Below are 27,729 nucleotides of genomic sequence, written 5' to 3' on the forward strand. Positions count from 1 at the left end.
TGTATTTTTCGTTTTCAATTATGACTATTAAAAATGTACTGATTGCATCGAGTCTTTAAACAAAAAGGAAAATACTTAAGAGAAAGTTCATATTGACACTAGATAAATCTCAACTTCCGATTGGTACGGTATGGTTGGATGTTCAAGTTGATTGATGATGCATCGTCATTACTCCAATATAGTTATCGTAGTACGACTAAGTTTCTTTTTGTAACTTGTACATGTTCTTGGACAGTTAATATTTCAACATGACTGTCAAATATTTATGCTCAAAGATTGTAGACATTGCATCGAGTCGTGACACTAGTCTATCACATATGCACCTTGTCTGTGATTTCGTGTTGCGTAACAGTAAACTAGCGCCATCGAACAGCAGAGCATTTGAAGTACGTAGCCAACGATATATCGAATTTTCAAGCTCAGACGAGTTAGACGATATTGAAATAACCGGTAGTGCTTGCATTAATACTGCCGTTAGGCCTGTATCTTTTTGACCCCCTTTATATCACAAAGTAAAGTATTTTACAAGACAGTATGATGCAAGCTAATTTTTGGAATATAGTGACTGCCTCTGTCAGAGTAAGTTGTTCAGAAAAAATACCTAGTAATAGATGTCCACGGGTGTATCACGGTCACGTATTATACCATTCATTTTAATCTATTTCGTAACATTTTGAAGGACAAATAATTTTGCCTCACATTTCTCGTATCGCTTGGTTGCTAGTTTTTGTCATCGTTCCCTCGTTTCGTTGAAATATTCCTCAAAGTTTTTAAACTATCACTGTACATTCTTAAATTCATCGTTACGCGAAAAAGCATAGTTTTTTAATTCGTTGGTTATGTCACCTTCATTTTTTTTCTTAGGTATATAGACGCATAGATGATGGAAGATGAATAGTTTCTTTTCCGAGTATAAATTTCTTTTATTCTCGTTTTTAGCAGCCAATATGCGTCAAGCGTGTTGTACCTGGCTTGACAGCTGCACAGCAACGTAACTACTCTAGCACAGTGGAAGCAGACATTGTGGTAATAGGTGCAGGACCTGGTGGCTATGTAGCAGCAATTAAAGCTGCACAACTAGGGATGAAAACCGTTTGTGTGGAAAAAAATGAGACATTGGGTGGCACTTGTCTAAATGTTGGATGCATTCCGTCAAAATCTCTGTTAAATAATTCACATTATTATCACATGGCACATGGTGGAGACTTAAAAAATCGTGGTATCATAGGTATATTATCTATCTTTGCTAGGATACTTAATTATTCCAAAGGAAAGATCGTGTATCTATACTTTATCATTTTAGTTGAAAATGTTCAACTGAATCTTGATAAGCTAATGGAACAAAAGCGTAATGTAGTGAAAGCTTTAACAAGTGGTATTGCTGGTCTTTTTAAGAAGAACAAAGTCGAATGGGCTAAAGGCCATGGAAAAATTACCGGTCCAAATCAAGTGACCGTACTTAATCCAGATGGGTCAGTGTTAAGCACAATTAATAGTAAAAACATTTTAATTGCAACTGGCAGTGAAGTTACACCATTCCCTGGTATAGAAATCGATGAGAAACAAGTTGTCTCTTCTACCGGTGCTTTATCCCTGACTCAGGTACCTAAGAGACTCCTAGTAATCGGTGCTGGAGTTATAGGGATGGAATTAGGCTCTGTTTGGCAAAGGTAATCGTTCTATTAATATTTAATAATCTATATAACATTTTTCATATTTTTATTTAATTCCTGTTTCAGGTTGGGCGCGGAAGTAACGGCCGTTGAATATGCGCCGTACATTGGCGGAGCAAGTATCGACGGTGAAGTTAGTCAATCGTTACAAAAAATTCTAAGCAAACAGGGTATGGGTTTTAAAATGGGAACTAAAGTCACTGGCGCCACGCGAACGGGCAGCGAAATCGTAGTTTCGGTCGAAAGTGCAAAAGATCCTAGTAAAAAAGAGAATCTGGCGTGCGATGTTCTTTTACTTTCCGTCGGTAGGCGGCCGTACACGAATAATTTAGGACTAGAAGATATGGGAATCGAGAGGGACGAGAAGGGCAGGATTCCCGTAAATAACAGATTCCAAACAGTAGTACCTTCGTAAGTAGAAGTTACAAGTTTTCTAGTAATTCTTTTAATACCAAATGTTAAATTATTTTCATCTAGGATATTCGCGATTGGGGATTGTATTCATGGACCAATGTTGGCACACAAGGCAGAGGACGAGGGTGTGATTACGGTTGAAGGCATCGCTGGAGGTATTCGATATACCTGATAATGTTGTATTTCTAACGCGGAACGCAATACCGATTGTGTCAATGTATTATTCTCATTCAGGCGCCGTGCATATCGATTACAATTGCGTACCCAGTGTAATATACACGCATCCTGAGGTTGGTTGGGTAGGCAAAACAGAAGAGGACTTAAAGAAAGAAGGTGTCGACTACAAAGTTGGCAAATTCCCCTATTTGGCGAATTCTAGAGCAAAGACGAATTTAGACACGGAGGGCTTCGTAAAAGTTTTAGCAGATAGCAAAACAGATAAAATATTGGGAGTTCATATGATCGGCGCGGTCGCTGGTGAACTTATCAACGAGGCTGTTCTGGCCATGGAGTATGGAGCAAGTGCGGAAGATGTTGCAAGAACATGTCACGCACATCCGGTAGGTACTCGAACGATATTCGATCTAGATCGTAGAATGTAAGCGATACATAATATTATTATTATTTTAAGACGTGCGCCGAGGCTTTGAAGGAAGCTAATTTGGCTGCGTACTTTGGAAAGCCCATCAACTTCTAAATACTTCACCGAAAATTCAAGAGGGATTTACGAATTTTGACACATCGTAGCTTCGATCTAGTCTACGTCCCCATGTCACGTTGCGTTACACATTTAGCGCAAAGTTTCAAGATCGCTTAATAACATAAGAAAAGTTGTAAATAAAAGTCTAAGGCAATTTACGAAAATATCGCTCCTTTTATATTAGGTTTACCTTTGTTTTGTGATTAATGTATTTATTTTAAATAAATTAATGTTCGACCACAAGCGTATTCGATAACGTAGGTTCTGTGAAATGTGTAACCTTGCAACGCGTTGACTATTACGCTATCGATATTTCTATGCTCGACTTCATAAAGACCGAGTTCGATCGTCGCGTTACAAGATCTAAAATTTAGTTCTCCACGTATAAACGATAATTGAATCGCGCGTGATGGTAGAAAATTGTAAGGTTCGAAGGGGACAAATTTTTACGATTCTGAAAGCGAACCAGTCCGCTGGATAAGTACGGTCCTGGTGAGCACGTGACTTGCGCAGCGACGGCAGGGTTGCCGGCAGTCGACCGCGGCTCGTCGCAGCCAACGGCAACGTTGCTCGGCGCGCAGAGAAAGAGAGCCGTAAGGGTGGCACTTGTGCGGCAATACACACCCAATGTTTGTGTTTTCGAATTTTTCGTGATATCGAGAGAGTGGTTCGTGATCGTTTGGCAAGGCATGTAGCGCCGTCGTCGAGCCGCTCGAGATGTGGACGACCACGAAAACGACCAAATACGGCGTCGGTGAGTTCTCGTAGGCGTTCCGTTCTTTCGGCACGTTTGTTCTCTCGTTATTAACGCGCGCGGTAAAGACCCCGCGGATCTGTCAAACTCGTCCCGTTCTATCCGCGCGATTCGATCTTCGGCGAACGTTTAAGGATTCGTCTTGACACGAACGAGACCGCGGCGCCCGACCGGCATACACGATGCCCGTCGTGCACCGGAAATCCTTGTGTCAATGATTTTAACGAGCGTCTTGAGATCTTTCGGCTGCACGCCGCTTAATACGTTCTGGCTGCGATGCTGCCACCAGAGACGTCGTCGTGTCGTGTCTCTCCGCGTAACCGTATGCGTGCGCGCGTGTGATTCGACTCACCCATTCATGCATCGATCGTGCACAAGTACAGTAAGCACGAGTCCCATAAAAAGAGAAGCAACGCTGGACCGGCGTGCCATTAGGCTTCTGGTCTCGCGTCGACCGACGTTGTCAATATTGGTGCACGCCTGCAGGTCGTGGAATTGGAAGGAAACGTGTGTCGTCGCACTATCTTCTTCGAAACTTTGCCCATCAAACACCCCCACGAATATCCCTTGATATCCATGCCCCTTACAGAATCGTCCGACTCTACGCGCGGTTCACGACCGAAATTCCAAGATCGAAGATCCCGGTTCTTGGCTTATCGATTCGCTCATTAATACGATTACGCGTTATTCGACCGGTTCTTTCGAGTCGGTCAGCTGATCCTTCTTTAATGACGAATTTCGTTCCAGAGCATCCTCGAATTACATCCGTTTTAAGTTCTGCTTTTACCCTTCGCGGTTCAGTCTACGTCGTTCCAATCTGTCTTGTGCAGAAATTTTTTATTGAAAACGAGAATAGAAAACGATTCAACGATAAATAAATTTAAGATTCCCGATGATACACTATACGTAACGAGTCAGTAAAGTTCGTCGGTGTTCGACGACGGAAAAAACGTGTCATAAAAGCGATCAACCTTCGGGGCCGCGTTTTTGAATAAACTTCGAGCACGAGTTTCACGCATGTCGCAATTAAAGCTACGTTGTTGCATTCCGAACTTGTGCGTTACGATTCTTGCGGAATCGTCGCGAATTTTTCCTGGGAAAATAGTTGGATAAATTTCGCTGACATCGTAACGCGTTCTACCGTTCGTTTCGATTATTCTAGGTTAGAACGAAAGGAATCGAGAGTTGGTATCTTAGATTAAGCAGATTGAAATATTCAGCTACTATAAATCCAGACATTATATTTATAGATTCTGATTAGGCAGATGGTGGTGAAGTGTTTGGAGACAGGCTACATCAACTAACACGGGATATCGAAACATAATCATCCATAAAGAAAGGATGTTGCATTTTCTAAACGTATATGAGATCGAATAAGAAGGGAATCGAGTAAAAGTGTGGTTTTAGACTGCTTTCGCATAAGCATGCGAGAAACTTGATGCTAACGATTTATAGTGTTCGTGCGATCCTGTCCGAAACGGACGGAACTTTCTAGGCAAGCAAAAGTACACTGACAGTGGGCACCGAGGCGGATATAGTGTGTCAATAAAGCAATTTCGGTGCGACCCGCGTCGGCGATGCGATTAAGCCATAATCTTTCAATCTATCTGTTCACGGTGTTATCTGCACGGCCCTGTTCTCGCGCATTGTTTGTTTCACCGATTACAAACTGGTGAATCATTCTAGCTCGTCGCGGCGTTCGCCACGCTGCAATTGCAGATTCCGATTTCGAATTCGCGGATTCGACGCTCGCCGGATGTTTCGTCACCGTGCCCACGCTCATTTTCTCGCGCTGCGTATTCCTATTCCCGTATCGCGGCCACTTTTTCCGACACCTAGCGATAGAGCTGTTCGAATCTCGGCATTGAAATGGTTCCAAGTTTTTAAGACGACTTGGTTTCAATTCCAAGTATACGAACAAGACTGGTTCGATGCTAGAAGTAATATTATTGGCGAACAATGAAAGATAAGACGAGTAGAATACTCGTCTCAACGACAAAGAAAGCTTCTACAGACGCGATCACGAAAAGACTTCCGTTCAATTTCTTATTTGCAGTGGAACGTAGCGAAAAGATTAGGCCAGACTTTCCTCTAGCCTTCCTTTACAAAGGAATCTCTAAGAATGGTCGGGTCGATGTCTCGCCGTCTTTTAAAATATTCACCAAGTGTTCCGAATTCCGTCTCGTGAATTTCAGTATAAAGAGTCTTCAAACACCAGCAGAAATATTTATACCATCGGAGGATTTAAGTCGATAAAATTTGCAGGTTATGTTCTGTTAAGAGACACCTTTTGATCGAAATAGGCATCCATAAAACTGTGTTAGAGATAGCGATAAATAATAATCTGTCGATCGTAACGAATATGTTATCCACGAGTAAACGCGTCCTTTCGTTCAAAGTCTGTGTAACATAACGACTGTTCGATTAATTAAATCTGACGCAAGCAGCGTCCGTACACCACGAACAGAATAACAATTACTCGGACAGCGAAAATAATTATCCACGAAGGTCCAAAATATTGCTGCTGGTTTTCCTGTTTCGTTGGTGGCCTGTGTCCAAAGATGGACGCATTATCGCGCGACCGATCGTTTCACGATTCACACAATGCTTCTACGAGACGGAGGAAATCTGATCGTTTATTGCGAACGCGTATCACGTGTTCCGATAATCGCGCTGCACGGCAAACTTGTAAATTATCTACAAGGACGCACGAGTTTCCCGTAACCTTACATTTTGATACCTCGATTCAGAAAAGTACAAAAGGACAAAACTCCCTACACATTTTCTATCGGATTTATGTAGATTGGGGACAAACCTGCTGCGTTATTTTGTTGATTCCTGCCAATTCCTCTACGTTCCTGTCTAATCCTGTCTATTCCTGTCTGTTCCCGCCGATTCCACTAGGTTCCCGCCAATTCCGGTCCGTTCCCGCCGATTCCAGTACGGTCCCGCCAATTCCGGTTCGTTCCCGCCGATTCCAGTTCGTTCCTGTATATTCCTGTCTGTTCCCGCCGATTCCAGTATATTCCCGCCAATTCCGGTTCGTTCCCGCCGATTCTAGTTCGTTCCTGTCCGTTCCTGAACAATAATTTTCATAACCTTCTACGATAAAACGAATAAAAATGTCTTGGAAACAATTGATATGTTTATCTTCGTTCGTTTTCGTAAAATTTTAACTTGGACGCGATACGATTGGCCCAACGAGATCGTATACCTGACACAGCACCGAAATTATCGTCGTGGAAAATCTCCAAAGGCACGGATCGTATCTCGGATTTTCTCTAGCACGATCACGATGCCTCTGGAATTGGAATATGTACGTGGCTCGAGAAGCTCCTGCAAGCAGACGCCCGCGTATCGATTTTTTTCGACTTTTACAGCAGTCGTTCTACCAATCGTTTCTTTGCTTTTACCCATTATAGAATGGTCGTGCTCGTAACCCGATCGTTACGATCAGTTTCAGCTTGTAGTTATCTACCTTTCTAAAGTATAAATTCGTTTTCGTTACGAAGGTCTGGATTAGGTTATGTTTCTTCCGTCGCGTTAACCTTTATGTTGGCAACCGGCTAGTTGGTTGTAAGATGGAAAATGCAAAATGAGAAAAGATTTAACAGCCTTTTTGGGGTAAAAGCCGGGAAGCAGAATCTTTCGACCCTTCTAAACACGCTTGGACGAAAACTTTTACGAAGAGGGTGAAGTTCGATCGGTAACAGGCGGCAGGATGATTTCAGATGTCATTGTTTACGGTTCCTTCGGGGTCCATCCCCGTTTTTGTGCCCAGCACCCCAAAGGCATTATCGCCCTTCTGTCGTTAAACCCCCCACTGCTCGTAAAGCATTTTCACGCGGTCGAAACCACCGTGTGTGCATTCTTCTTTAGACCGATTCGAATCGAAAATCGTTCGCCATTGTACTTCCGTTGAAAATGAAATTTAGTTTGATAAAAAGTCAGAGAAAATCACTTGTCGGAGCGATCGTATCGAAAACAATGATTAGAACTACAGGACATTATCGCGTGACTCATGATTCTTCGAACAAGTTGATCGATTATATAATTGTATTTTAAATAAAGGGTAGAACTCGCGTTAGCATATCGTGATCGTGTCACGACATTCTATGCCGAAAACAGTCGATTAGCCACGGTCATTTACCGCGTATCTGTTCCTGATCTCGTTTCTTCCTTCGTTTATGCACGCACGCACGCGTTCCCTTTCCGCAATGCTCGCAGTTTTCCCTTTCTTTCGTCTTTCTCTTTCCTTTCGACGAATACGTCTTCCATGCCTTCTTTCCGCTGTCCTTTATTTACTTCGTTCTATTCTGATTGTCTTCAACGTTACTCGATGTCGAAGAAATTAATCTTGATTAAATACCAGTTTAATTTCTTGATTTCATTTAACCTAAAATGTGTTGCGTCGGTCAGGAGTCCGTGTTTTCTTCTTGTTTTATTGCTCTGGAAACTGTGCCAGAGATCACGGTTCGTTTGCCACGTCCGACCGAATCTACGAGTAACCTAACCTAACTTGCTCGATACTCCCCCGCCGAATCTGAGAGACCAAATTTCTAGAGCCAGGAGTCGACGACGAACCATCCTTCTGACGTCGAATAAATTTTCTAGAGGCCAAAATAAGACGAAAATCAAGAATACCAATTTCTCGACTGAGGCTTCGTTAAAAAGTTATTAACAATTGAATTCAAAAATTTCAAATCATTCTGAAAAAATTATTTTCGGTTGCGGGGGTCAATTGTAATCATTTTTGGTGAATAGACATACCCCCGAATTCCTACCCACTTTCGAGAAAAAAATTCGAAAAGGTATGAAATTTTTCGATGAAATTAAAATATTTCAAATCGTTCTGAAAAAAATATTGTTAGCTGTAGGGGTCAATTGCAATCATTTTTGGTGAATAGACATACCCCCGAATTCCTACCCACTTTCGAGAAAAAAATTCGAAAAGGTATGAAATTTTTCGATGAAATTAAAATATTTCAAATCGTTCTGAAAAAAATATTTTCGGTTGCGGGAGTCAATTGTAATCATTTTTGGTGAATAGACATACCCTCGAAATCCTACCCACTTTCGAGAAAAAAATTCCAGAAGGTGTGAAATTTTTCGACAAAATTAAAAAATTTCAAATCGTTCTGAAAAAAATATTTTCGGTTGCGGGGGTCAATTGTAATCATTTTTGGTGAATAGACATACCCCCGAAATCCTACGCACTTTCGAGAAAAAAATTCGAAAAGGTATGAAAGTTTTCGACAAAATTAAAAAATTTCAAATCGTTCTGAAAAAAATATTTTCGGTTGCGGGGGTCAATTGTAATCATTTTTGGTGAATAGACATACCCCCGAAATTCTACCCATTTTCGAGAAAAAAATTCATTACTGGTGAAACTTTAGACGTTAATAACTTTTTAAGGAAGCCTCAGTGAAGAAATTGGTATTCTTGATTTTCGTCTTATTTTGGCCTCTAGAATACCCCATTAAAATTTTTCCCAGGGGTGGTCGAATACCCTGTATGTCGTATCGATTGCGAATCGAAGAAAAAGGCTGTAATCTGTGTAAAGAACCAATGTTCGGTTTTCGATAGTGTCACCGAATTATCGAACATCTCGCACGTAGACGGAATACGCGACGAACGGAGAAAGCTACTACGGGTCGACGAGATACAGGGAGAGAACCGTAATTTCCCTGTGTCAGTCGCACCAATAGAATATCCGCTCCCCTATTGCGAATGTTTTACACGGGAGAAAGGGAGTTATCGATTTAATTCCCCGGGAAAACTTGCGAGGGGAAAACTCTATGGGGCTTTCGGCGCGAAGGTTTCGACGTCTGGCTTTGTTCGGCTCTGTCGATACCGAGAAACCCACGGCGACAAATTCCCGTTTTCTTCGTTCCGCATTTTACAATCGCGTAAATAAATTTGCCCAACGCGTTTGCGATGGTTTCTTGCGAAAAATATAGAGCAGACGAAAACTTCTTTATTCTTTCCTCTATCGTTCGTCGTTTATTCGCAACGAGACTCTTGTTTTCTTTCTGTCTCGCGACGACTCGCCTTGGAAATTGGCCGATCGTTGTCCCCGTCAGTTCTTGGAATTGGCTGGCCGCTTGTCCCAGTGGACAAGTATGTTTATGTTTTTAAATCGACCGTGAGCTTCGATGCTCCGTGTTACGCATCGCTGTAAAAAGAGACGCACAGGATTTCCTAGAAGATCTACCACCCTTTGGCCAGTCTCGGTCTCGAACGTCTGGCATCCAAGGCCCTCTGTATTTACTTACAAGGAGAGCTCGCATTTGTGGGTGTTATCGATTTTCTTTGCGCTTGCAACACCAACGATAGAATGTGCAGCTTTATAGATGTTTCTCTGTTTCACTTGTGACGTAGAATGAAATCTGATAGACTAGTTTCGCACTGTTTTCTTCAAGACAACGCGTACGAAGAACCGTGATATTGCTCGTTGGTTAAAAGTCAAACGCCTGAGGGGTCTAATCAGATAGCACATTATCACCAGGCCGAAATTCAAAGCCTCGTCTTATCGTACGTTTCTTCAAACATCCTGACAAGCCGGCTACCGGCGATAGCATTCATGTCACACTCGTGTTCCGATAATCGACGTTCTACTGCATCTGTAAATTGCGATACGCATCGATTAAATTACATCAAAGCGACAAAGCTTATCGAACGATCCTCGGAAGAACGACGGACGAATTCGGTCGAGGGAATGAACGTACGTAGCTCTAAATTAACGACTCGCGTCGCAGTATCTACGCGAGTTGTCTCTGGTGGAACGATAGTGGGCGAATAAACGCGTGTAACATACATTCCGTGGCTGATCGCGTCGGTTGCGAGGCGCGCTCGCGCGTCCAGGCTCATTCGGATGCGTATCGCGTGCGTTTCTCCGCCGGAGGACCGGAAGCTGGCTCGTCGCGCGTGTATCGTCACGCGTATCCGGTGCCCCCGAGTTCGTTTATCGAGACCTGACACTTCCACGAAAGGCCACGCACCCGATCCTCTTTTCCGTCTTCGCCCTTTTCCTTAAAAACGTCAACCGTTTTATTATTCGCTTCCTTTTCACCGGGGCATCCGCGACTCGCGATCGTAATATTGAATGTTTCACGGGGAGCCCTGGTCTTGACTCGATCGGTTCTCGCTCTAAAATAGCGGCATTTTGTCTTGTTTTCACAGCCGTTTACAATTGGCGCGGCGACACCCGATATGGCCTCCCGTTGGAGATCGGCGAGACCGTGCAGATCTTGGAAGAATGCGCAGGTAAAGGAACGGCCGAGCATCGACGGTTCCGGACGCGGGGTACCGAGCCCCAGGGAGCTGAATCGATCTCGATGTTCGTTGCAGGATGGTACAGGGGCTTTTCGACCAAGAATCGCGCGGTAAAAGGGATCTTCCCGAGTTCTTACGTCCACCTGAAACCCTGCAAGATCGAGAACGAAGGTCTGTTCGAGTCGGTGATACCTTTGGAGGATCCGGTGGTCCGAGAAGTCACCCTCGTTCTCCGGGAATGGGGTGGTATTTGGAAGAGGCTCTACGCGGTGAGTGTGCCCCCGATACACAATGCCTCTTGTCGTCTGGCTCAGGCTTTTTCGCCCGACGACGGCGGATAAATGGTTCGTCGTTTCGCGACATACTTTCTCGTTATGAAAAAAACGCAGTTCCCGGGAGAGAACAAAAAAAAAAAATAAAAAGGGAAACGGACCGTCGAGACTCGTTTCGAGAGTGAATTTTTAATCATCCCGGGAGTCTCGGCGCGCTCCACTGCGTGCAATTACGCGATGGAAAGATCGTGGAAGCATCGCCGTGAACAATTAATTCATAGTCGCGAGAGGATTTCTCGACGACGGTGAGAAGATTAGGTGCAGGACGAATAATCGTGCTACCACCGGCTGCGGGGCATCCCTTTTCGCGGTTCGACTTTGCCCCGGGATCTTTCGTGTCCGCGGCTTTGCTTTTCTTTATCGCTCTTATTGGAAAACTCGTTGCTTCCTGTTGCATTCTATCTCTCAAGAACAAACTGTACGAGTTGTCGACAACAGCGATGTCAAACGACGTTCCTCCGCTAAGATGTCTCGTGCAACGAAAACTTTCTAGACTTATCTTTCCGTGGACAATCAGATCCAGCATCCGGTCGTAACACGATTTTCCCCCGCAGCCTTGTGCCTAGTTTCCAACTAATTTCAAACGTTTCCGATTGCTCGGCGTATGCAGGAGAGAGAGAATTACAAATTCACCGCGCTGCGCAAGGTGATGAGAGAACTGTTGGAATGGCGGCGACAACTTTTGGCTGGCACCCTCACCACCGATCAGACGCGAGAACTGAAGCTACGAATCATCGACAAGGTGGACTGGGGAAACCGGTAAGTTCGAATTGAGAACGATAACGATGCCAACAGCCGATACCGTCCGAGTAAAAACCGAAATGCTGTCGAGTCAGTCTCATTAAACAGAATGCAACAACCGATACGCAATTAACATTGATACTAATATTTATTCGTACGAGCCAATCTAATAATTTTCATTCCTCGTTAGAATTCAGCTGTAAATGGCTATACATACGAATACTTAAGGAGCCGAATCAACGCACTGAAATAATTAGAAACTGTCTTATTTTAGTACGTAGATTCAACTCGTCAAGTACTTTTATGCATTTTTGCATCACCTTGTGCAGTTTTCGGTACATCGCTGAATTTGCATTAGCTACGAGACGTTCGAGCGCAATGCTCGACTATGCATATATTTAATGGAATTCATTGAACGATTACGAACTTCCTCCTATCGTAGCTTGCTTCGAGTTCAACTCGCTGAGAAATAGCACGGGGACGGGAATTACTGATCGTTTTAGTCCGATTTGCTCGAATAACGTACAGACCGACGCGTCGGATAGAAAGAGTATACTTTATTCTATAGTTCGTTTTCTTTTGTCTTTCTCTTGCTTCCATTTATATCTAACGTTGCACGTATTAGCAGTCTTCGTCTTGACTTGGGCGCAATCCTTACAAATGAGCATTTTTTACTTTTATTTTGTTAAACATCTTAAAGGTTTTTAAACGCTATAAAGTAGTCGGGTATCCTAGGAAGAAGGCACATATTGCGAACAATCGTTACAACTATATCATCCGTCTCGTTCGTCTTAAACTAAGTCTATCTTAATATATCACTTGAAACGCGACTAATAGTAATAATAATATAACGAATCGTACGTACTACAAAAAAAAAAAAATGAGAACTACAAAATAGCCATAGAGTTATTGTCGTAGGATTGTCATTGTATACTTAGCGGCAGCATTGTGTCATTCTTTCGAACAATCTGGGAAAAAATAGAACGTGAGCAACGAGCTTCTCGCTGATAAGGACGCGTCATCGGCGTTGCAATAAATTTCATTTTCACCAACGATCAATTATCGTCGCTGTGCGCACGAAGGAAAATTCATTCGAAAATGAACGACGCACGGTTCCGATTTATCAAAATATTTCGATCCGATCTCTTACGGATAGCCACGTACGTTTAACGTTCGACTCTTTATACAATTTAAGTAGAAACGTGGATTTACTGACAAGTTCCAGTAAAATGTTTAACAACACGACGAGAATGTAATCGTTAAACGTCCACCGTACGTATTCCAACATTTCGCGAAAAACTATCGACGAATATTGCTGCGGACAATTAGGATATGCCCCCGAATCTAATTCTTACAATGAAATTTAACGTAACATTTTTCGCTCTAACAATAATTGCACCAATTACTACGCGCAGACATCGAGACGTAAATAATGATGAACGAATTCGGATTCGTTCCTCTCCTTGTTCGCTAAATTTACTTTAGGTACATATGGATGCAGAATAATGCGTGGTACTTTCGTATCGGTATTTGGTCCCGTGCGACGATACGTGTTCCTTACGCGTATCGTTGATCATTGTTTCGGTAATTAAATATATCGATACCCCGGGCATAAAAACGAACCATCGTCGGCGAGCGATCTATGCGTTGAACAAAAGAATGGCAAGAATTCTGCATCGACGTACGTGCGTTCGGTCGCATCATTTTTTAACGATGCGTCGCGTCGGGACGGCCGACGATAGCGTAAAAGCTTTCTCGCGAAACCGACGGTGCGCGATCACCTTCGGTGTTATCACAATACGGAAGGGGAAGGAGGGGGAAAAATGGCGGTGGAAAGAGCCTCAGGGTGGGGGGGTTAGATCTCGGTGTCTTTCGCGTACTTCTCGATCTCCGGGTAGATGGGTGACATCTCGAGGGTGCTGGGCGCCGAGGGCATCGACGTGGGGGACGCTCCGCTCGCTGAACCGAGAGGCATGTGGCGACACAGTTCGTCCAGCACTTCGTTAAACATCATTATGTTCATGTTCTGGCCCAGCAGGTGAAGCAATAGGAAATCGCCGACCTGAAAATTTACACACGAATAAGAACCGGTGCATGGGCGCCACCGCGATGCGTCTTGCGCGTCGTCAGCAAGCAGATGAGTCGTCTGGCCGACAAGGGACGTTTGAAAATTCTAAAAAATTCGTTTTTGTTATTAGCGTTAATTAAGAAATGAATAAAATAATATGTGTACGAGTCTCGATGGCATCCACGGTGAACATATTTTTATCTTCGCGAGCACTGCACCCTCCTACCTGCGTTTCTCTGATGAGGGCACTGACGCCAGAGGCAGGGCCGAATTTGAATCGTTTCCTAAGTATCGTTTCCCGCGTGCTGGGCAGCAGAACCATGGCCATGCTGTAGAGCAAAGCGGTGCCGGACAGCACGGCCAGAAGAATGAACCAGAACCACAGAAATATATAAATCTTCTCGTTGAGGATGTTCAGAGCGAGGACACAAAGGGCGTCCAGTTTCTGAATGGTCCCGGAAGCACCGAATTTGTGGAAGGTACATTTCGTGACGCGCGGGAATACCTCGACCATGGGGTCGCTGCGTTGCTCCTGATTCATGTTGCTGAACTTCAACACGTCGGTACCATAAGTCAAAAACGCGCCGCCCAGGAACGAGTCGATGAAGAATATGTTTCCCACCTAAAAGAAACTGGGTGTTAACGTGTACAGGGTATTCGGGTAGGCAGTATTTTTTTAATAAACGGTGAGTATGTTGAAAAAAGTATAGATAAAAATAAATTCAAGTACGCTATGGCGTTAGGAACGAGAGAAATAGAGTACTTTGTAGCTTATACCGGTAGATACGATAGTAAAAAATACTCGAACCGTAAAAGGATCAGGTTCGGAGGATGGAGAAGACCCGACCGTCTGAGAAGCAGACGCAGCAAAGTCGGGGCGCGTTATTAAAGGCTCACGGTTTTACGATCGGCCCCGTAAATGGGAACAACGTTTTATCTGAGATAACCACGCACCACGTTAACGAAGTTGAGAGCCTCGCAGAAGAAGTAGCCCGCCGCGTAGGTATTGTGCAGGTGCATAGTGTCGGCGATGTACTTGACCAGTCGTTGGGACTTGGCCTGTCGTTCCTCCTTGTTATCGACCATGACTCCCCTCATGCCTTCGGATATCATTCTGACCTTGCCCTCTTCCCACTGCTTCCATATCCAGTGCGGTATGTAGAATAGCACACCTTGGAAGAACAGCATGAATGGCACCCATTGATAATACGAGTGGTACCTCTTCTCGCCGAGGTCGCCGCCTAACCCAGGATGAGCCACGTGGGTACCTACGGGCTTCGCGTTGTTGCTCGGCAGCGTGAAGGTGTACGTAATCCAGCAGTACGTGTTTATCACGTTTTCAGCCACCGCTCCGTCGCTTAGGCAATTTATCGGATCGCCTGCAAGCATTTTAGATATTATTCAGTTAGCTCATGGTCGATTCGATGCCTGTTGGCTTCGTTCCCAGGGGCTTTTCAACCCCTTACCTTACGATTACAGTTACAATAGCCACCGTGCAACGTTTTCAAGCTATGGAATTTTTCAAACGATCCTTTTTCGAGAATGTGAGCGACGCAAAGAAACACGAGGAGACGTCGGTGTCTCACAGTAGGTTTAAAAACATAAATATACTTGCCAGTTCCAAGAACTGGTGGGGTATAGCAACCAGCCATGTTCTAAGGCATAATCGCGAAACTACTTAAACAATGTGTCTAGGGAATGTGTAACTCGAAGAGCGAGTCGAGTAGTGGAAAAGTTACGATGCCGGATGGTGGTCGCGCTTGTACTACAAGCGGGAACGGTGCTTTGGCGTTCCCTTTCGTTCGCCCAAACACGGCAGACATTAATGAACATTGTATCGTAAATTGACCTCGTTAAACAACAGGCTGGGTGTTATCGATTCGATTACAAGCACGACCGCGCGTTACATTATGCAACGGAACGACTCCCTATCGGCTAGAACATGAAACGCTCGTCGTTCGGTGCAGCTGGCGTGCACGTTGTCACGAGTTGATTTAGTCTTCCAAGTCCCTAGTCTTGTTTCGCGCCAATAAACGAAAAGATAAACTCAGTTTCGAGAATAAAATTCGAGTGGGTGCGATTAAAGAACAGAGTACTAAAATTTCCATTGTAAAGCTATTATGCAGGATTAAAATAATTTTTCTATTTTGCCCCGAGTCGCGAGAAAATCGCTATCTTCCTCTGCAGCGAGATACGGAGAGGGAATTGCACCTTAACGGTGGCCGATAGAGCGCACGTTGTTGCGTTAAACGCGACGACTGATAGGATGGTCGTAAACTGAAAGACGATAAACGCGCTGTGCACCGTCAGAAATCTCGTCTGGAGGTCTCCTGCAGCCTAGTCGAGCAGATGTAACGTTACGTCTGCCCGATAAATAAGCACGAGTTCTCGAAACGAGACACCGCGTTGTTACTGTAATCACGACCGTCTGCGCCCCACGTTGCATTTATGCAACCGTCGATGGAACTCTGACCCATTGCACCGTCCACGCGTATGTACGTCAGCTAAGAGGATCACGTTTCCTTGTTAATTCGATCACGGAAGAAACAATCGCAACGGATAAGAATAGAATAATTATTTCGTGCGACGTCGTCGTTTCGGTCGAGGTTACTTAAAACAAGCTACGATAAAATAACGTTTACCTATGAGATTATTTGCGGACACGATGATGCAACAGGCAAACAGAATCGCGGATGTGATCCTGTAATGGGCCCTGAAGATCATGTTATCGATTATCGCCTTGTCCACGAGGTATCGTACCTTGACGAACCCGGCCACAGCCGAGACCAGACCAAACACTGCCATTGCGTTCCTCGATTATAGCACCCCTGCAAACAACCAAACGATTAATACACCGTTCGTCCAGGGACTTGTACCGATCAGGGATAGGGTCAGCGACAATTGCATTTTTCGGTGTTGGAGAACTTATTTATTTCTATATAAAAATTTTAACGAGGGATTCTAGAGGCCAAAATAAGACGAAAATCAAGAATACCAATATGTTCATGGAGGCTTCGTTAAAAAGTTATTAACAATTAAATTCAAAAATATCAAATCGTTCTGGAAAAATTATTTTCAGTTACAGGGGTCAATCACGATCACTTTTGGTCATTACACATACCCTCGAATTCCTACGCACTTTCGAGAAAAAAATTCCTTACTGAAAATCTAATATGAGGTCAGAAATGCTTTCCTGAAATTTCATGTATATCTTTAAAACGTCATAACTTCTAAACGGATTGGACGATTTTAATGTTTAAAAAAGCAAACTACGCGCATTTTAGTGTAGAATATGTACAAATCGTAAAAATATTCGAAAAGTTGGTCCTTGAGCCCGCAAAATGAGAAAAACCCCATAAACAGCCATAACTCCTACAATAGTGAATATATTTCAATGAAACTTTTTTCTGAATTAGTGCTCATGGGTACCTACAAAAAAGTATTACACAACTTTTCTGTAGGACGTCAAACAAAATTATTAAAAATGAAAAATGAATTCTTAAGGAAAATCGACAGGGGGTAGGTGCCTAAATTTTTCGACGAAAAAAAAAAATTTCAAATCGTTCTGAAAAAAATATTGTTAGCTGTAGGGGTCAATTGCAATCATTTTTGGTCAATAGACATACCCCCGAAATCTTGCGCACTTTCGAGAAAAAAATTCCTTACTGAAAATCTAATATGAGATCAGAAATGCTTCCCTGAAATTTCATGTATATCTTTAGAACGTCATAACTCCTGAACAGATTGGACGATTTTGATGTTGAAAAAAGCAAACTACGCGCATTTTAGTGTAGAATATGTACAAATCGTAAAAATATTCGAAAAATTGGTCCTTGAGCCCGCAAAATGAGAAAAACCCCATAAACAGCCATAACTCCTACAATAGTGAATATATTTCAATGAAACTTTTTTCTGAAATAGTGCTCATAGGTACCTACAAAAAAGTATTAGACAACTTTTCTGTAGGACGTCAAACAAAATTATTAAAAATGAAAAATGAATTCTTAAGAAAAATCGACAGGGGGTAGGTGCCTAAATTTTTCGGCGAAAAAAAAAAATTTCAAATCGTTCTGAAAAAAATATTGTTAGCTGTGGGGGTCAATTGCAATCATTTTTGGTCAATAGACATACCCCCGAAATCTTGCGCATTTTCGAGAAAAAAATTCAGTACTGGTGAAACTTTAAACGTTAATAACTTCTTAACGAGGCCTTCATCGACAAATTGATATTCTTGATTTTCGTCTTATTTTGGCCTCTAGAATCCCCCATTAAAATTTTTCCCAGGTGTGGCCGAACACCCTGTATAATTTTCTGGAATAATATCGGTGTGAAAATCATACTGATACGAAGTGGCTGCGTACGCGTTTGTAGCGACGGTGGTCGGACAGTTGGACGGCCTGTGGATTGATGGATGTGCAGCTCCGCGCAACGACGGAGATGACAGCCGAGATTATAGTAATTAGCCCGATGAATTAACGCTCGCTTCGCTGGGAAATCGCTGGTTAATCCGTAATCGCGATCGAAACTGAAACCGAAACTGTTGCGTCCGCGCCGCCAACGCGCGAGCATTTACATTCTCGTCGTGTAAGTCAGTCGCACGCGATGAGTCAATGTACTTATTGGCGAGTAGAGAGGAACGTAGACGCGTCCGAGTTTGCGTGTGCATCTTATCGTTAGATTTTTAATCGGTCAATTTCCAGCGCGAATGGACGATACGCTGGTAAATTAGTGGACGGAAACCTCGAATCTCGAGTTTCGAAAGAAACGGAGGATCGAGATTTCCGGGGTCGACGAAGCCACCCGAGCGTGATGGAATCGAAATTTCGCGTTTCCGGCCGCTCGAGGAGTGCCTCTTTACGGAACACCAGTAGTAACCTTGCTGGTAGTAACAGCCGGAAACGGCAGATGTACGTGGAGGATCGATACGGAGGCCCGTCGTCGGCACAGCCACGCTCTTCAGAGCACCGCGAATTGTTCTCACGACGAAACAAAAGCCTGGCCAAGAATGGCTGCTCCTACCCGGATTTCTCTGTGCTCTCGTCGTCTTTTTGCTGGACCGGCGAAACGAACGAAAAAAATCCCATTTGCCGCGACCGAGAAAGCATATTCACCGTGTCCGTTACGATTATTTTCAAGTATATTTTTGGTTACGTAAACGTCGATCGGCCCAGAGAAACGCGACCAGCCATGTATTTCGATAGAAAACATTTTAGTCCGTGTTTTAACTGCACGTCGCAAGAACGCCAAGAGCATCGGATACGAGGAGCTTATAAACCGAAATAGCCGAGTTGTAGGTCGTTAGAAGTTTATTAGTTAATTAACTGTACGGTGGATGGGGCGCGTGCCGTTGCAGAGGGTCAATTTCTAAACGCGTGGGATTGCCAGCATGAAACGCACACACGGAGTTCTCCGGTTCCCTGCCTCGGTGCATGCAAATCGCGCGTCGCGTTGGATCGGTTGCGATCGTGCCACGCAACAGTTTGTCAAATCCGTAGAACTCGAGCCTCTTGGAAACGAAATCGTTGGAAAGCGTGCACAAGACGGCGTTTGCCCGTGATTTTAGCACGACTGCTACGTAGACTTTAATCATTCGCACGTGATGCGAGAATGCCCAGCTACGGAGATTACGAAGCTGACCAGAGTCGAATTTCGTAACGTTTTATTTTCACGGGACACCGTTTGCACAGCAGTTAGAAACGCTAGCACGTTCGCAAGGAGATTGCGTGTAATTTCAGAGCATCGTATCTGTTGTGCGGCTGCTTCGACACAATGGACTATTTAAAACGATGTATGCGCAACGTCTGCCGTTTTATTATTCGATCATCGACGTATTCCACGTTTAATATTCCTTTCCTACAAAGTAAAGAAAGATTAGAATCGACACGGAGAGTTTAGCGAAAGTGTAATTCCGCGGTGTTCGTCGGTACTCAAATTTATCCGCGTGTCGTCGATTTCCCATGAAAGCGATTTAAGGGGCTCCTTCGTTACATGGTTTCTACGAAACGTACTCGGTTAACGAACATACGAGTCAAACCAGTTACTTGGCTGTTTCTCGAGAACCGCGAGAAGGGGACTGAGGAGAGTATCGAGGGAATGGACATTGACGACACGAGAAGAGACGACGGGACGCTTTCTACGGAGAACTCTTGCGATTTCTACGATTCGTTCAACATTTTTTCATTGTCAGGGCGCTAAAACATTGATAGAAGTATTTATTTGCGTTACGAATATTAACAGTCTTGATATTAACGCGTTACCAACGGGAAACAATAGTGTCCGATTGATAGCACCGCGCGTACGTGCGGTAGCAATTTCTGATGTAAACCAAACGGTACACGGTATATTATTTATCGACATAAATAGGAACGAAGCGTATATGCAGCACGTTTCTCGGCCGGTCGTCGATGATCGTATACCGGCTCCTGGCCGCGCTGGTAATCGTTGGGTATTGAGTTTCGATTTTAAGGCACAGACCGGAATTCTGCGCAACCGCGAGGTACGATGGTGGTTTTTTAGCGGTCCTGGCTCTCGCCACCGCAACGCACACCGATCTTCTGTACACGAATTACTCCTATCGGGTTACGGATGCAAAGAACAGGTTTGGGATTGCACGACCCGACTACAAGCCGCCGGTTCATTCCTTATTCGGTGAAATCTCGTGAGCTTTGATTAATCTCACGCGTTTCCAACATTATATGTACAGGGTGTTCGGCCACCCCTGGGAAAACTTTTAATGGGAGATTCTAGAGGCCAAAATAAGACGAAAATCAAGAATACCAATTTGTTCATGGAGGCTTCGTTAAAAGGTTATTAACAATTAAATTCAAAGATTTCAAATCGTGCTGGAAAAATTATTTTCGCTTGCGGGGGTCAATTACAATCATTTTTGGTCATTAGACATACCCTCGAAACCCTACCCACTTTCGAGAAAAAAATTCGAGAAGGTGTGAAATCTTTCGACAAAATTAAAAAATTTCAAATCGTTCTAAAAAAATTATTTTCGGTTGCAGGGGTCAATTGTAATCATTTTTGGTGAATAGACATACCCTCGAAACCCTACCCACTTTCGAGAAAAAAATTCCAGAAGGTGTGAAATTTTTCGAGAAAATTAAAAAGTTTCAAATCGTTCTAAAAAAATTATATTCGGTTGCAAGGGTCAATTACAATAATTTTTGGTGAATAGACCTACCCTCGAAATCCTACCCACTTTCGAGAAAAAAATTCCAGAAGGTGTGAAATTTTTCGACAAAATTAAAAAGTTTCAAATCGTTCTAAAAAAATTATATTCGGTTGCAAGGGTCAATTACAATAATTTTTGGTGAATAGACCTACCCTCGAAATCCTACCCACTTTCGAGAAAAAAATTCCAGAAGGTGTGAAATTTTTCGACAAAATTAAAAAGTTTCAAATCGTTCTAAAAAAATTATATTCGGTTGCAAGGGTCAATTACAATCATTTTTGGTGAATAGACCTACACTCGAAATCCTACCCACTTTCGAGAAAAAAATTCCACAAGGTATGACATTTTTCGACAAAATTAAAAAGTTTCAAATCGTTCTAAAAAAATTATATTCGGTTGCAAGGGTCAAGTACGATCATTTTTGGTCATTAGACATACCCCCGAAATCCTATCCACTTTCGAGAAAAAAAATCGGGTAGATGTGAAATTTTTCGACAAAATTAAAAAATTTCAAATCGTTCTAAAAAAATTATATTCGGTTTCAAGGGTCAATTACAATCATTTTTGGTCATTAGACATACCCTCGAAATCCTACCCACTTTCGAGAAAAAAATTCCAGAAGGTGTGAAATCTTTCGAGAAAATTAAAAAGTTTCAAATCGTTCTAAAAAAATTATATTCGGTTGCAAGGGTCAATTACGATAATTTTTGGTGAATAGACCTACCCTCGAAATCTTACCCAGTTCCTAGAAAAAAATTCATTAATGTCGGAACTTTAGACGTGAATAACTTTTTAACGGAGCCTCTATCAACAAATTAGTATTCTTGATTTTCGTCTTATTTTGGCTTCTAGAATCTCCAATTAAAATTTTTCCCAGATTGCTTTGTCTGCGTTTGATTTGTACAACAATCGTAATATTTATTTCTGTGTTCCTCCTCTCGTGGATCAGGTTTCGTCGAGTGACGGAGATCGTGAAAATTAAATTGTTCAGATTTCAATGAAACCGAACCGCGTTCCGGTTCCGCGTACTGTATTCCGTCTATCGTTCGCCACGCTCGAACGCAAACTTTTGACACAACCGACAACGAATCTTCACGATTCGCTTGGAATATAATACGCGGAAACTTCAGGGAACCGCATACGAATCGATAATTCCAAGTGTCACATGATTTATGCGACTGTATGGTGGAGCTAATGAAGGATAATGCTGAGTACGAACCAATGCGTTAACCACCGTCAGATTTATGCCGCTCCTCGGTCCTAACTCGAGGATAATGTCCCTCGGGGTCTGGAATTTGTGTGTCTAGTCGTTGGTTCGTTCCTGGTATCCTTTCACGCCATTTTTCTCTTAGATCAGACTTCGCTTACTGTCACGTTCTTATCGACCTCCGCTTATTCTTACCGGGTGACGCACAATGCTGATGCAAAAACGATCTTCGCGGAAAGAACCAAGCGTCTTCCCTTTCGTTTGTCAAATCCAAGTTACAGAACCGGCGATATACGCTTTCCCTTCTACTTTTTATTCGTACGATCGAACATTGCCAATACCAAATTGATCTCTACGCGTAAGAAAAGGTTGCAAGACACGCCAACGTTCTTCGTACTTGACCCAAATGCGACTTTCAACCCAGTTATGTTTTAACCGAGGAACACCGACACGCGTACTCGCGTTCAGCGTTGAAAAATACATTAATCGTGCGAATCTCCGTTACGGCGATACCCATAAGGGGGTTCTGTCTGGGAAACAGGATGAATTAGATGTTTTGCTTTCCGTTTATAGCAAATTCTATCCAAGAGAAACTATACGCGTGAGAGTAAATTTTGAAACAACACCAAATACGAATCGTAATACGTAATCGGTGTTGCTAAACCCTCGTGTCGTTAATAAGTTGCTGAAAATGATTGCGAGCCTTCCGAAAACCGATCCGCGACGATGGAACGCGTGGCTGGGATAAACGTACGAAACGTGGGCGTAACTTGTGCGCGTTCAAGAGTGGAATTGATTCCGGTGCTAGCAATTTTCCCGGACTTGTTCCGTAGAAAAGTCGATGGGAACAAATGGTCTTTGTTGGCGGAGCGGGAGATCGAGTCAGGAGAGCAGCGGAGTTACGAAACAGTCCGAAATGCCATTTAGCGGTGCAACGTTCTTGCGAACATGGTTCGTTCCGTAATATATTCAACGAGTTACGTACTCGAGCCGCAAGAAAATTCTGTTAACCATCACGACCGCTAGGCCAAATTTCTAATCAACATTTTCGTTTTAGAGAACACTTGGGCACAAACTATCGCACGTAAAGAGGATTTTCTAGCGGGATCCATTGAACCGAAGTGTAGTCAAGCACGAGCACAGCCCACGCATTTTCGAAACCGGTTCTATCTCGAGAACGATGCTTGACGCGAAAAAATTCTATTCCACGTTTCCCATTCATTTCTTCGAGACGAATCTTCCTCCATCGAACTTTATCCCGCGTGTAACTTTATCGCGCCACTTTATACGATATTTTAGGTTACGTTGACCTCTGGTTCACGATATTTATCGTTATCGGCTGCACGACAAACGATCGAGTTAACGGTCTTTGCTTGAAAGGCACGAGGTAAACGAGCGCGTGGACGTTTTTTCCAGACGATGTTAAGACGAGTCGAGCGACTACCCGTGGAAAGGGAATATACAGTTAGTTGTTGCGTTCGCGGCAACCACACCTCGAAACTTTTAAGACGTTGACGACACGGCGATGTTTGGTAATATGACCAACGATTCGTAGCTTCGTATATCCGAAGAGACGGATTTCCGAGAATCGCTCGATGCCCGAGTGCCACCGAGCAACGTAATACGACACTCGTAACGGTGCGACTTGGAATACTTATTGTGTACAAAACTTGATTGCTCGAGGGGCTTGAAAGTCTTGGGAATGTCAATAGGTATATCTTTCCCGTGTTTAGAGATTTTTATGCCCGTCGAAGATATTTGGATTCATCCACGGATCGTATCTCGCGTATCGTGAACGAACAATGCTGTTCGAGTGAAGGGCACACACGCCTCGTCATCGAGTGAAAGGTGAATGCCGACGCGATTTTACACTATCGATGGAAAAAATACGAGTCAAACGAGATCTCGACGCTGAATCGTAAATATACGTTACGCGATTGGTTTTATAATGCACGCGTACAGATGCTCTGTCTCGCGTTGCGATAATTGTTAGAGCATGAAATAGAAAACAGAGAAACGGAAGACAACGCTGTCGTATCGCTTCCAAAATAAAAAGATCCCGACAGTTCGAGCGATGCATTTAGGTCTGGGTCAGGAAGTAGGAGTATAATATCCTGTGAGCTTTGTAAATTACGCTGAAACGCTATCCGCCTCCAGATACGACGAGAAGAAAGGAACGTTGTAACGAGGCGATGTACGGAGAAACGGTCGTGTCACGGAAAATAAAAATCGTGCTCGATCGATAATCCATAAAACTGCGCTTTCCGATTACCTGAGAAGCCCCGTGCGGGGTCGCCTGGTTACCCCGTGTCGATAAAAAAATGACGGTTGAGAAAGCAGGTCATCTATCGAGTATGGGAATCGCGGGTGAACTGCTTCATTGTTGCGATATATTCGGGAAAGTATGGTCGAAGAAAACTGGACGTCTAGATGGCCAAGTCAACGAGGAATAATTGAGACTTGCATGCCAATGTTAATGTAACTAATAAGAAAATATAATTCTTCTGTACTTAGGACCATATTCCCGTAATTCACATTCCGCATTACCGACCGAACGAACCACCTCCTACACGAATAATTCGCAAAGTCCACGCGCTACATGCTCGCGTGCATCTGTACACCCGCGCAAAAGTTCGTACTACTCACACAACATATACAAATAGGAAAAGAGGGGGAAAGAGAGAAAGAGAGAGAGTCTCTGCACCACTACACGCGCGTAAGATAGAAAGAAACCGCAATAAGCATATTACATTTCATGGCACATCGGTCTCGGTAACAGTTGTGTGTATCAGCGAAAAGTATCATACCATATACACACTGTATAGCGTCGACTGTTCTTTGCGATGAATATCCGCGAACGGCGTGTATAAAACGCGCAGAATATAGTATGTTTCGTTAGTTGTGCGAGCATCGAGTAATTTTGAATGTCGCGCAGAAACGGTCGAAATTCTAGGTACCGTGCACGGTGGATCGAACGTTCGGTTGGTCCTCCGGAGATTTACATTCCGGACAAACCAGTTCTACGACAAGCGCGCGGGACACCCTGCGTAAAACGTGCAGCAGTGCCTTTAACGTGGCCCGTGACGCGTTTCGAACGGGGTTAAGAGCTTCACCGATGGTATTTTTCATTAGATCCCGAGGTCGAGGAACCGCGAGACGTTTCGTTTAAACGCGACGAAAGACGGGCGAAAAGAATTCCTCGTGGCCCGTGGGTCAATTTCATCTTGAACGCACTTAAACGCTTTCGTTCCAAGTCTCTACGAAGCTTCAGCTGCTCGCCGAGGGGAGGCAAAACCAAAGATACGACGATATGTACGCGTTCCTTGGGGACCATTTCGTGGAAACGGTACTATCTTTGACAAACTTTCGGTGAACGTGGTTAAACTCGGATCTCCTAGGTACACAGTGGGTCGCTGCCACTCCCACGGATGAATAGATAATGCCCCCTATGCACCAACTAACACACCGTAGATGCGAACCTTGGTACAACAATGCAAAGTCTTTCTTCCTTATCGGTAATTTGTTTTTAGATGAAATCGAGCAGAGTAGCGCGAACGATCGTTCTACCGAATTCTAAAACTGATTTATAACCTTATCGATAGTATTCGTTGCTTCAACTTTCAAACATGATACAAGGTTTGGGAAGAGTTTATACCTGATTTTATAAATACCGTTCACAAATGGCATACGATAACTCTATCTCGACAAATTTGTAATTAAGTAATTTACAGTACGGTCGAGCAATTGAGGTCGATTGAACGGCCTTAATAATAAAACGGGTACACTTGTAGACTCGGTGCAGTAAAGGATAGGCAAACGCAACACGTGTTTATAGAAGAAACTCGATTCGCCTTTTCGAAAGATTAATGTCCGTTTACCGACCGAATGCCACTTTGTACGACACATAAACGTAAACATAGACCGTGAGATTAGGTCACGCGTGCCCCTTTCGTTGATTCGCAGGTCGGCGACTTTGTAATATATTTTAGACGTCTCTTCCGAGATAAAAAGGCTATCGAATGTCGTTGGCTCTATACGCGAAGCGTGCGATAAAAACCTCGACAAAACGGTCTCCCGTGTATTCCGAAAACTGAAGAAATTTGTATCCACCACCAGATCGAGTCACTGTACGACGTACCGGTACGATCTCCAAAAAATACGATCGCGAACTGTATGTGAACAATACCTTTCTTGTGTCAGCACTGCCGGGCAAAACTCCGTTTCTGAAATCCACGCCGAGAAGGCAAATAAATCTGTGTTCGATTCCGTGGTCGTTTTGTATTTCCACGGGCTAATAGCGCGGGGGAACACGCGCTTGTCGATGGTCAGTCTATTTCTTCCTGCGAGATGTAGCTTTTCACAAAATGTTGAACCAGCGCGAGATGTGCTGGCTTCTTTCTCCCGATGTTCGATGGTCAAAGCGCCAAGCAACCACCGACTCTCGCACCTCACACGACTCTCACCTCTTTCGCCCGGCGATCTCTCGCGATCTGTTCGAATTCGTTTCGACCCTCGTTAACGTGGACTGAAACGCGAGAGAGGAAAAGAGAACGATCAACGGCGTCGTCGTGGCGAGGGTTTAATGTCTAACGTTGGATTCTCTTCTCTCTCTCTCTCTCTCTCTCTCTCTCTTTCTCTTTCTCTTTCTCTTTCTCTTTCTCTCTCTCGGTCTTGGCGCGAACGAACGTTTTCGAAGGGAATTTCGAGGTACCGAATGATGCCGCGCAACGCACCAACGGGGCCCGGCGAACGAACGGCAACTGAACCGAGAGAGTCAGGGACTCGTTCCGGGGGCCCCACCACTTTTCGCCATCTTGCTCGCCGTCGAGCGAATTCTGAGCGTGGGGGCGACTCTATCAGGTGCGTATAGTCGCCTTTAGAAATCGCCAACACGACCATGATTCACTGTGAATCTCCTGTTGCATCGTGTTTTTCGTCTTCCGCACATCCTTTATTGTGATCGATGTTTCATGCAACAACACGTTCGTTTAGGTATCCATCGAATTAAAACGTTGCTCTTTGCAGCTTCTTCCCCCTTTCTTTCTCGGAAATACCGACGATAAGAACCATTTCGAAAAATGCTTTAATATCCGATCAAACGAGGAATAAAATAAAAAATTACTCGACCGTGTAAGAAATAGGTTAGGAAAGAACTCGACGCGTAAAAAAGGGATTGGGAATCGCTGATTTAGAGAATATTTGTTCAGAAATGTTCATACAGTCGCGTTTAAAAATATTTTTAATCCACTTTCCACTCTTAAATGTCACGCTTCTCGTTTCCTTGTGGGCAAGAAACTCGAGGCTTAGTTTTCACGAGCAACCTGTTTCGTTCGAGTTCGACTTTGAATTTTTGATTCGTATCGTGTGTCTGCAAAGAGCAACCGC

At 43.7% G+C, this 27,729-nt stretch overlaps 3 protein-coding genes across 5 annotated transcripts in view; 2 read left to right on the forward strand and 1 right to left on the reverse strand.

Moving 5' to 3' along the window:
* Positions 1–359: 359 nt before the first annotated feature.
* LOC143340347 (dihydrolipoyl dehydrogenase, mitochondrial) lies at positions 360–3,035 on the forward strand. The gene is made up of 7 exons (XM_076762182.1): positions 360–579; positions 940–1,228; positions 1,304–1,670; positions 1,740–2,084; positions 2,151–2,242; positions 2,322–2,647; positions 2,719–3,035. The coding sequence occupies exons 1-7, from the start codon at positions 535–537 to the stop codon at positions 2,782–2,784; spliced, it is 1,530 nt and encodes a 509-aa protein (XP_076618297.1). The 5' UTR covers positions 360–534; the 3' UTR covers positions 2,785–3,035.
* Positions 3,036–3,334: 299 nt separating this feature from the next.
* The window catches only part of Spg (dedicator of cytokinesis spg), a 37,982-nt gene continuing 13,587 nt past the window's right edge, over positions 3,335–27,729 (forward strand). For both annotated transcript variants that reach the window (XM_076784408.1, XM_076784409.1), the window contains exons 1-4: positions 3,335–3,541; positions 10,724–10,807; positions 10,892–11,085; positions 11,759–11,907. In XM_076784408.1, the coding sequence (XP_076640523.1) occupies positions 3,505–3,541; positions 10,724–10,807; positions 10,892–11,085; positions 11,759–11,907 (464 nt within the window). In that variant the 5' untranslated portion in view covers positions 3,335–3,504. The remainder of the gene's footprint in view (positions 3,542–10,723; positions 10,808–10,891; positions 11,086–11,758; positions 11,908–27,729) is intronic.
* Positions 12,028–27,095, reverse strand: Inx3 (innexin 3). Of its 2 annotated transcripts, none has more exons than XM_076784411.1 (5): positions 22,357–23,396; positions 16,600–16,785; positions 14,912–15,336; positions 14,184–14,579; positions 12,028–13,951 (listed from the first exon to the last, which is right to left on the reverse strand). In XM_076784411.1, the coding sequence occupies exons 2-5, from the start codon at positions 16,760–16,762 to the stop codon at positions 13,745–13,747; spliced, it is 1,191 nt and encodes a 396-aa protein (XP_076640526.1). In that variant the 5' UTR covers positions 16,763–16,785; positions 22,357–23,396; the 3' UTR covers positions 12,028–13,744. The 2 variants fall into 2 exon arrangements, with proteins under 2 accessions (XP_076640526.1, XP_076640525.1); XM_076784410.1 differs by lacking the exon at positions 22,357–23,396 and adding an exon at positions 26,531–27,095 and having other exon boundaries at positions 12,031–13,951.

Source organism: Colletes latitarsis, chromosome 3 (assembly GCF_051014445.1).
Source record: "Colletes latitarsis isolate SP2378_abdomen chromosome 3, iyColLati1, whole genome shotgun sequence".
Taxonomy (NCBI): Eukaryota; Metazoa; Arthropoda; class Insecta; order Hymenoptera; family Colletidae; genus Colletes; species Colletes latitarsis.

Bases quoted from the DNA above. Each gene is read 5' to 3' on its own strand.
- LOC143340347 (XM_076762182.1), top strand. From the start codon at position 535: ATGATGCAAGCTAATTTTTGGAATATAGTGACTGCCTCTGTCAGA. The intron at 1,671-1,739 runs GTAATCGTTCTA...TTCCTGTTTCAG, and splicing joins TTAGGCTCTGTTTGGCAAAG to GTTGGGCGCGGAAGTAACGG. The intron at 2,243-2,321 runs GTATTCGATATA...ATTCTCATTCAG, and splicing joins GGTTGAAGGCATCGCTGGAG to GCGCCGTGCATATCGATTAC.
- Inx3 (XM_076784411.1), bottom strand. From the start codon at position 16,762: ATGGCAGTGTTTGGTCTGGTCTCGGCTGTGGCCGGGTTCGTCAAGGTA. The intron at 15,337-16,599 runs GTAAACGTTATT...AAATGCTTGCAG, and splicing joins GTCCGCAAATAATCTCATAG to GCGATCCGATAAATTGCCTA. The intron at 14,580-14,911 runs GTGCGTGGTTAT...AGTTTCTTTTAG, and splicing joins CTCTCAACTTCGTTAACGTG to GTGGGAAACATATTCTTCAT.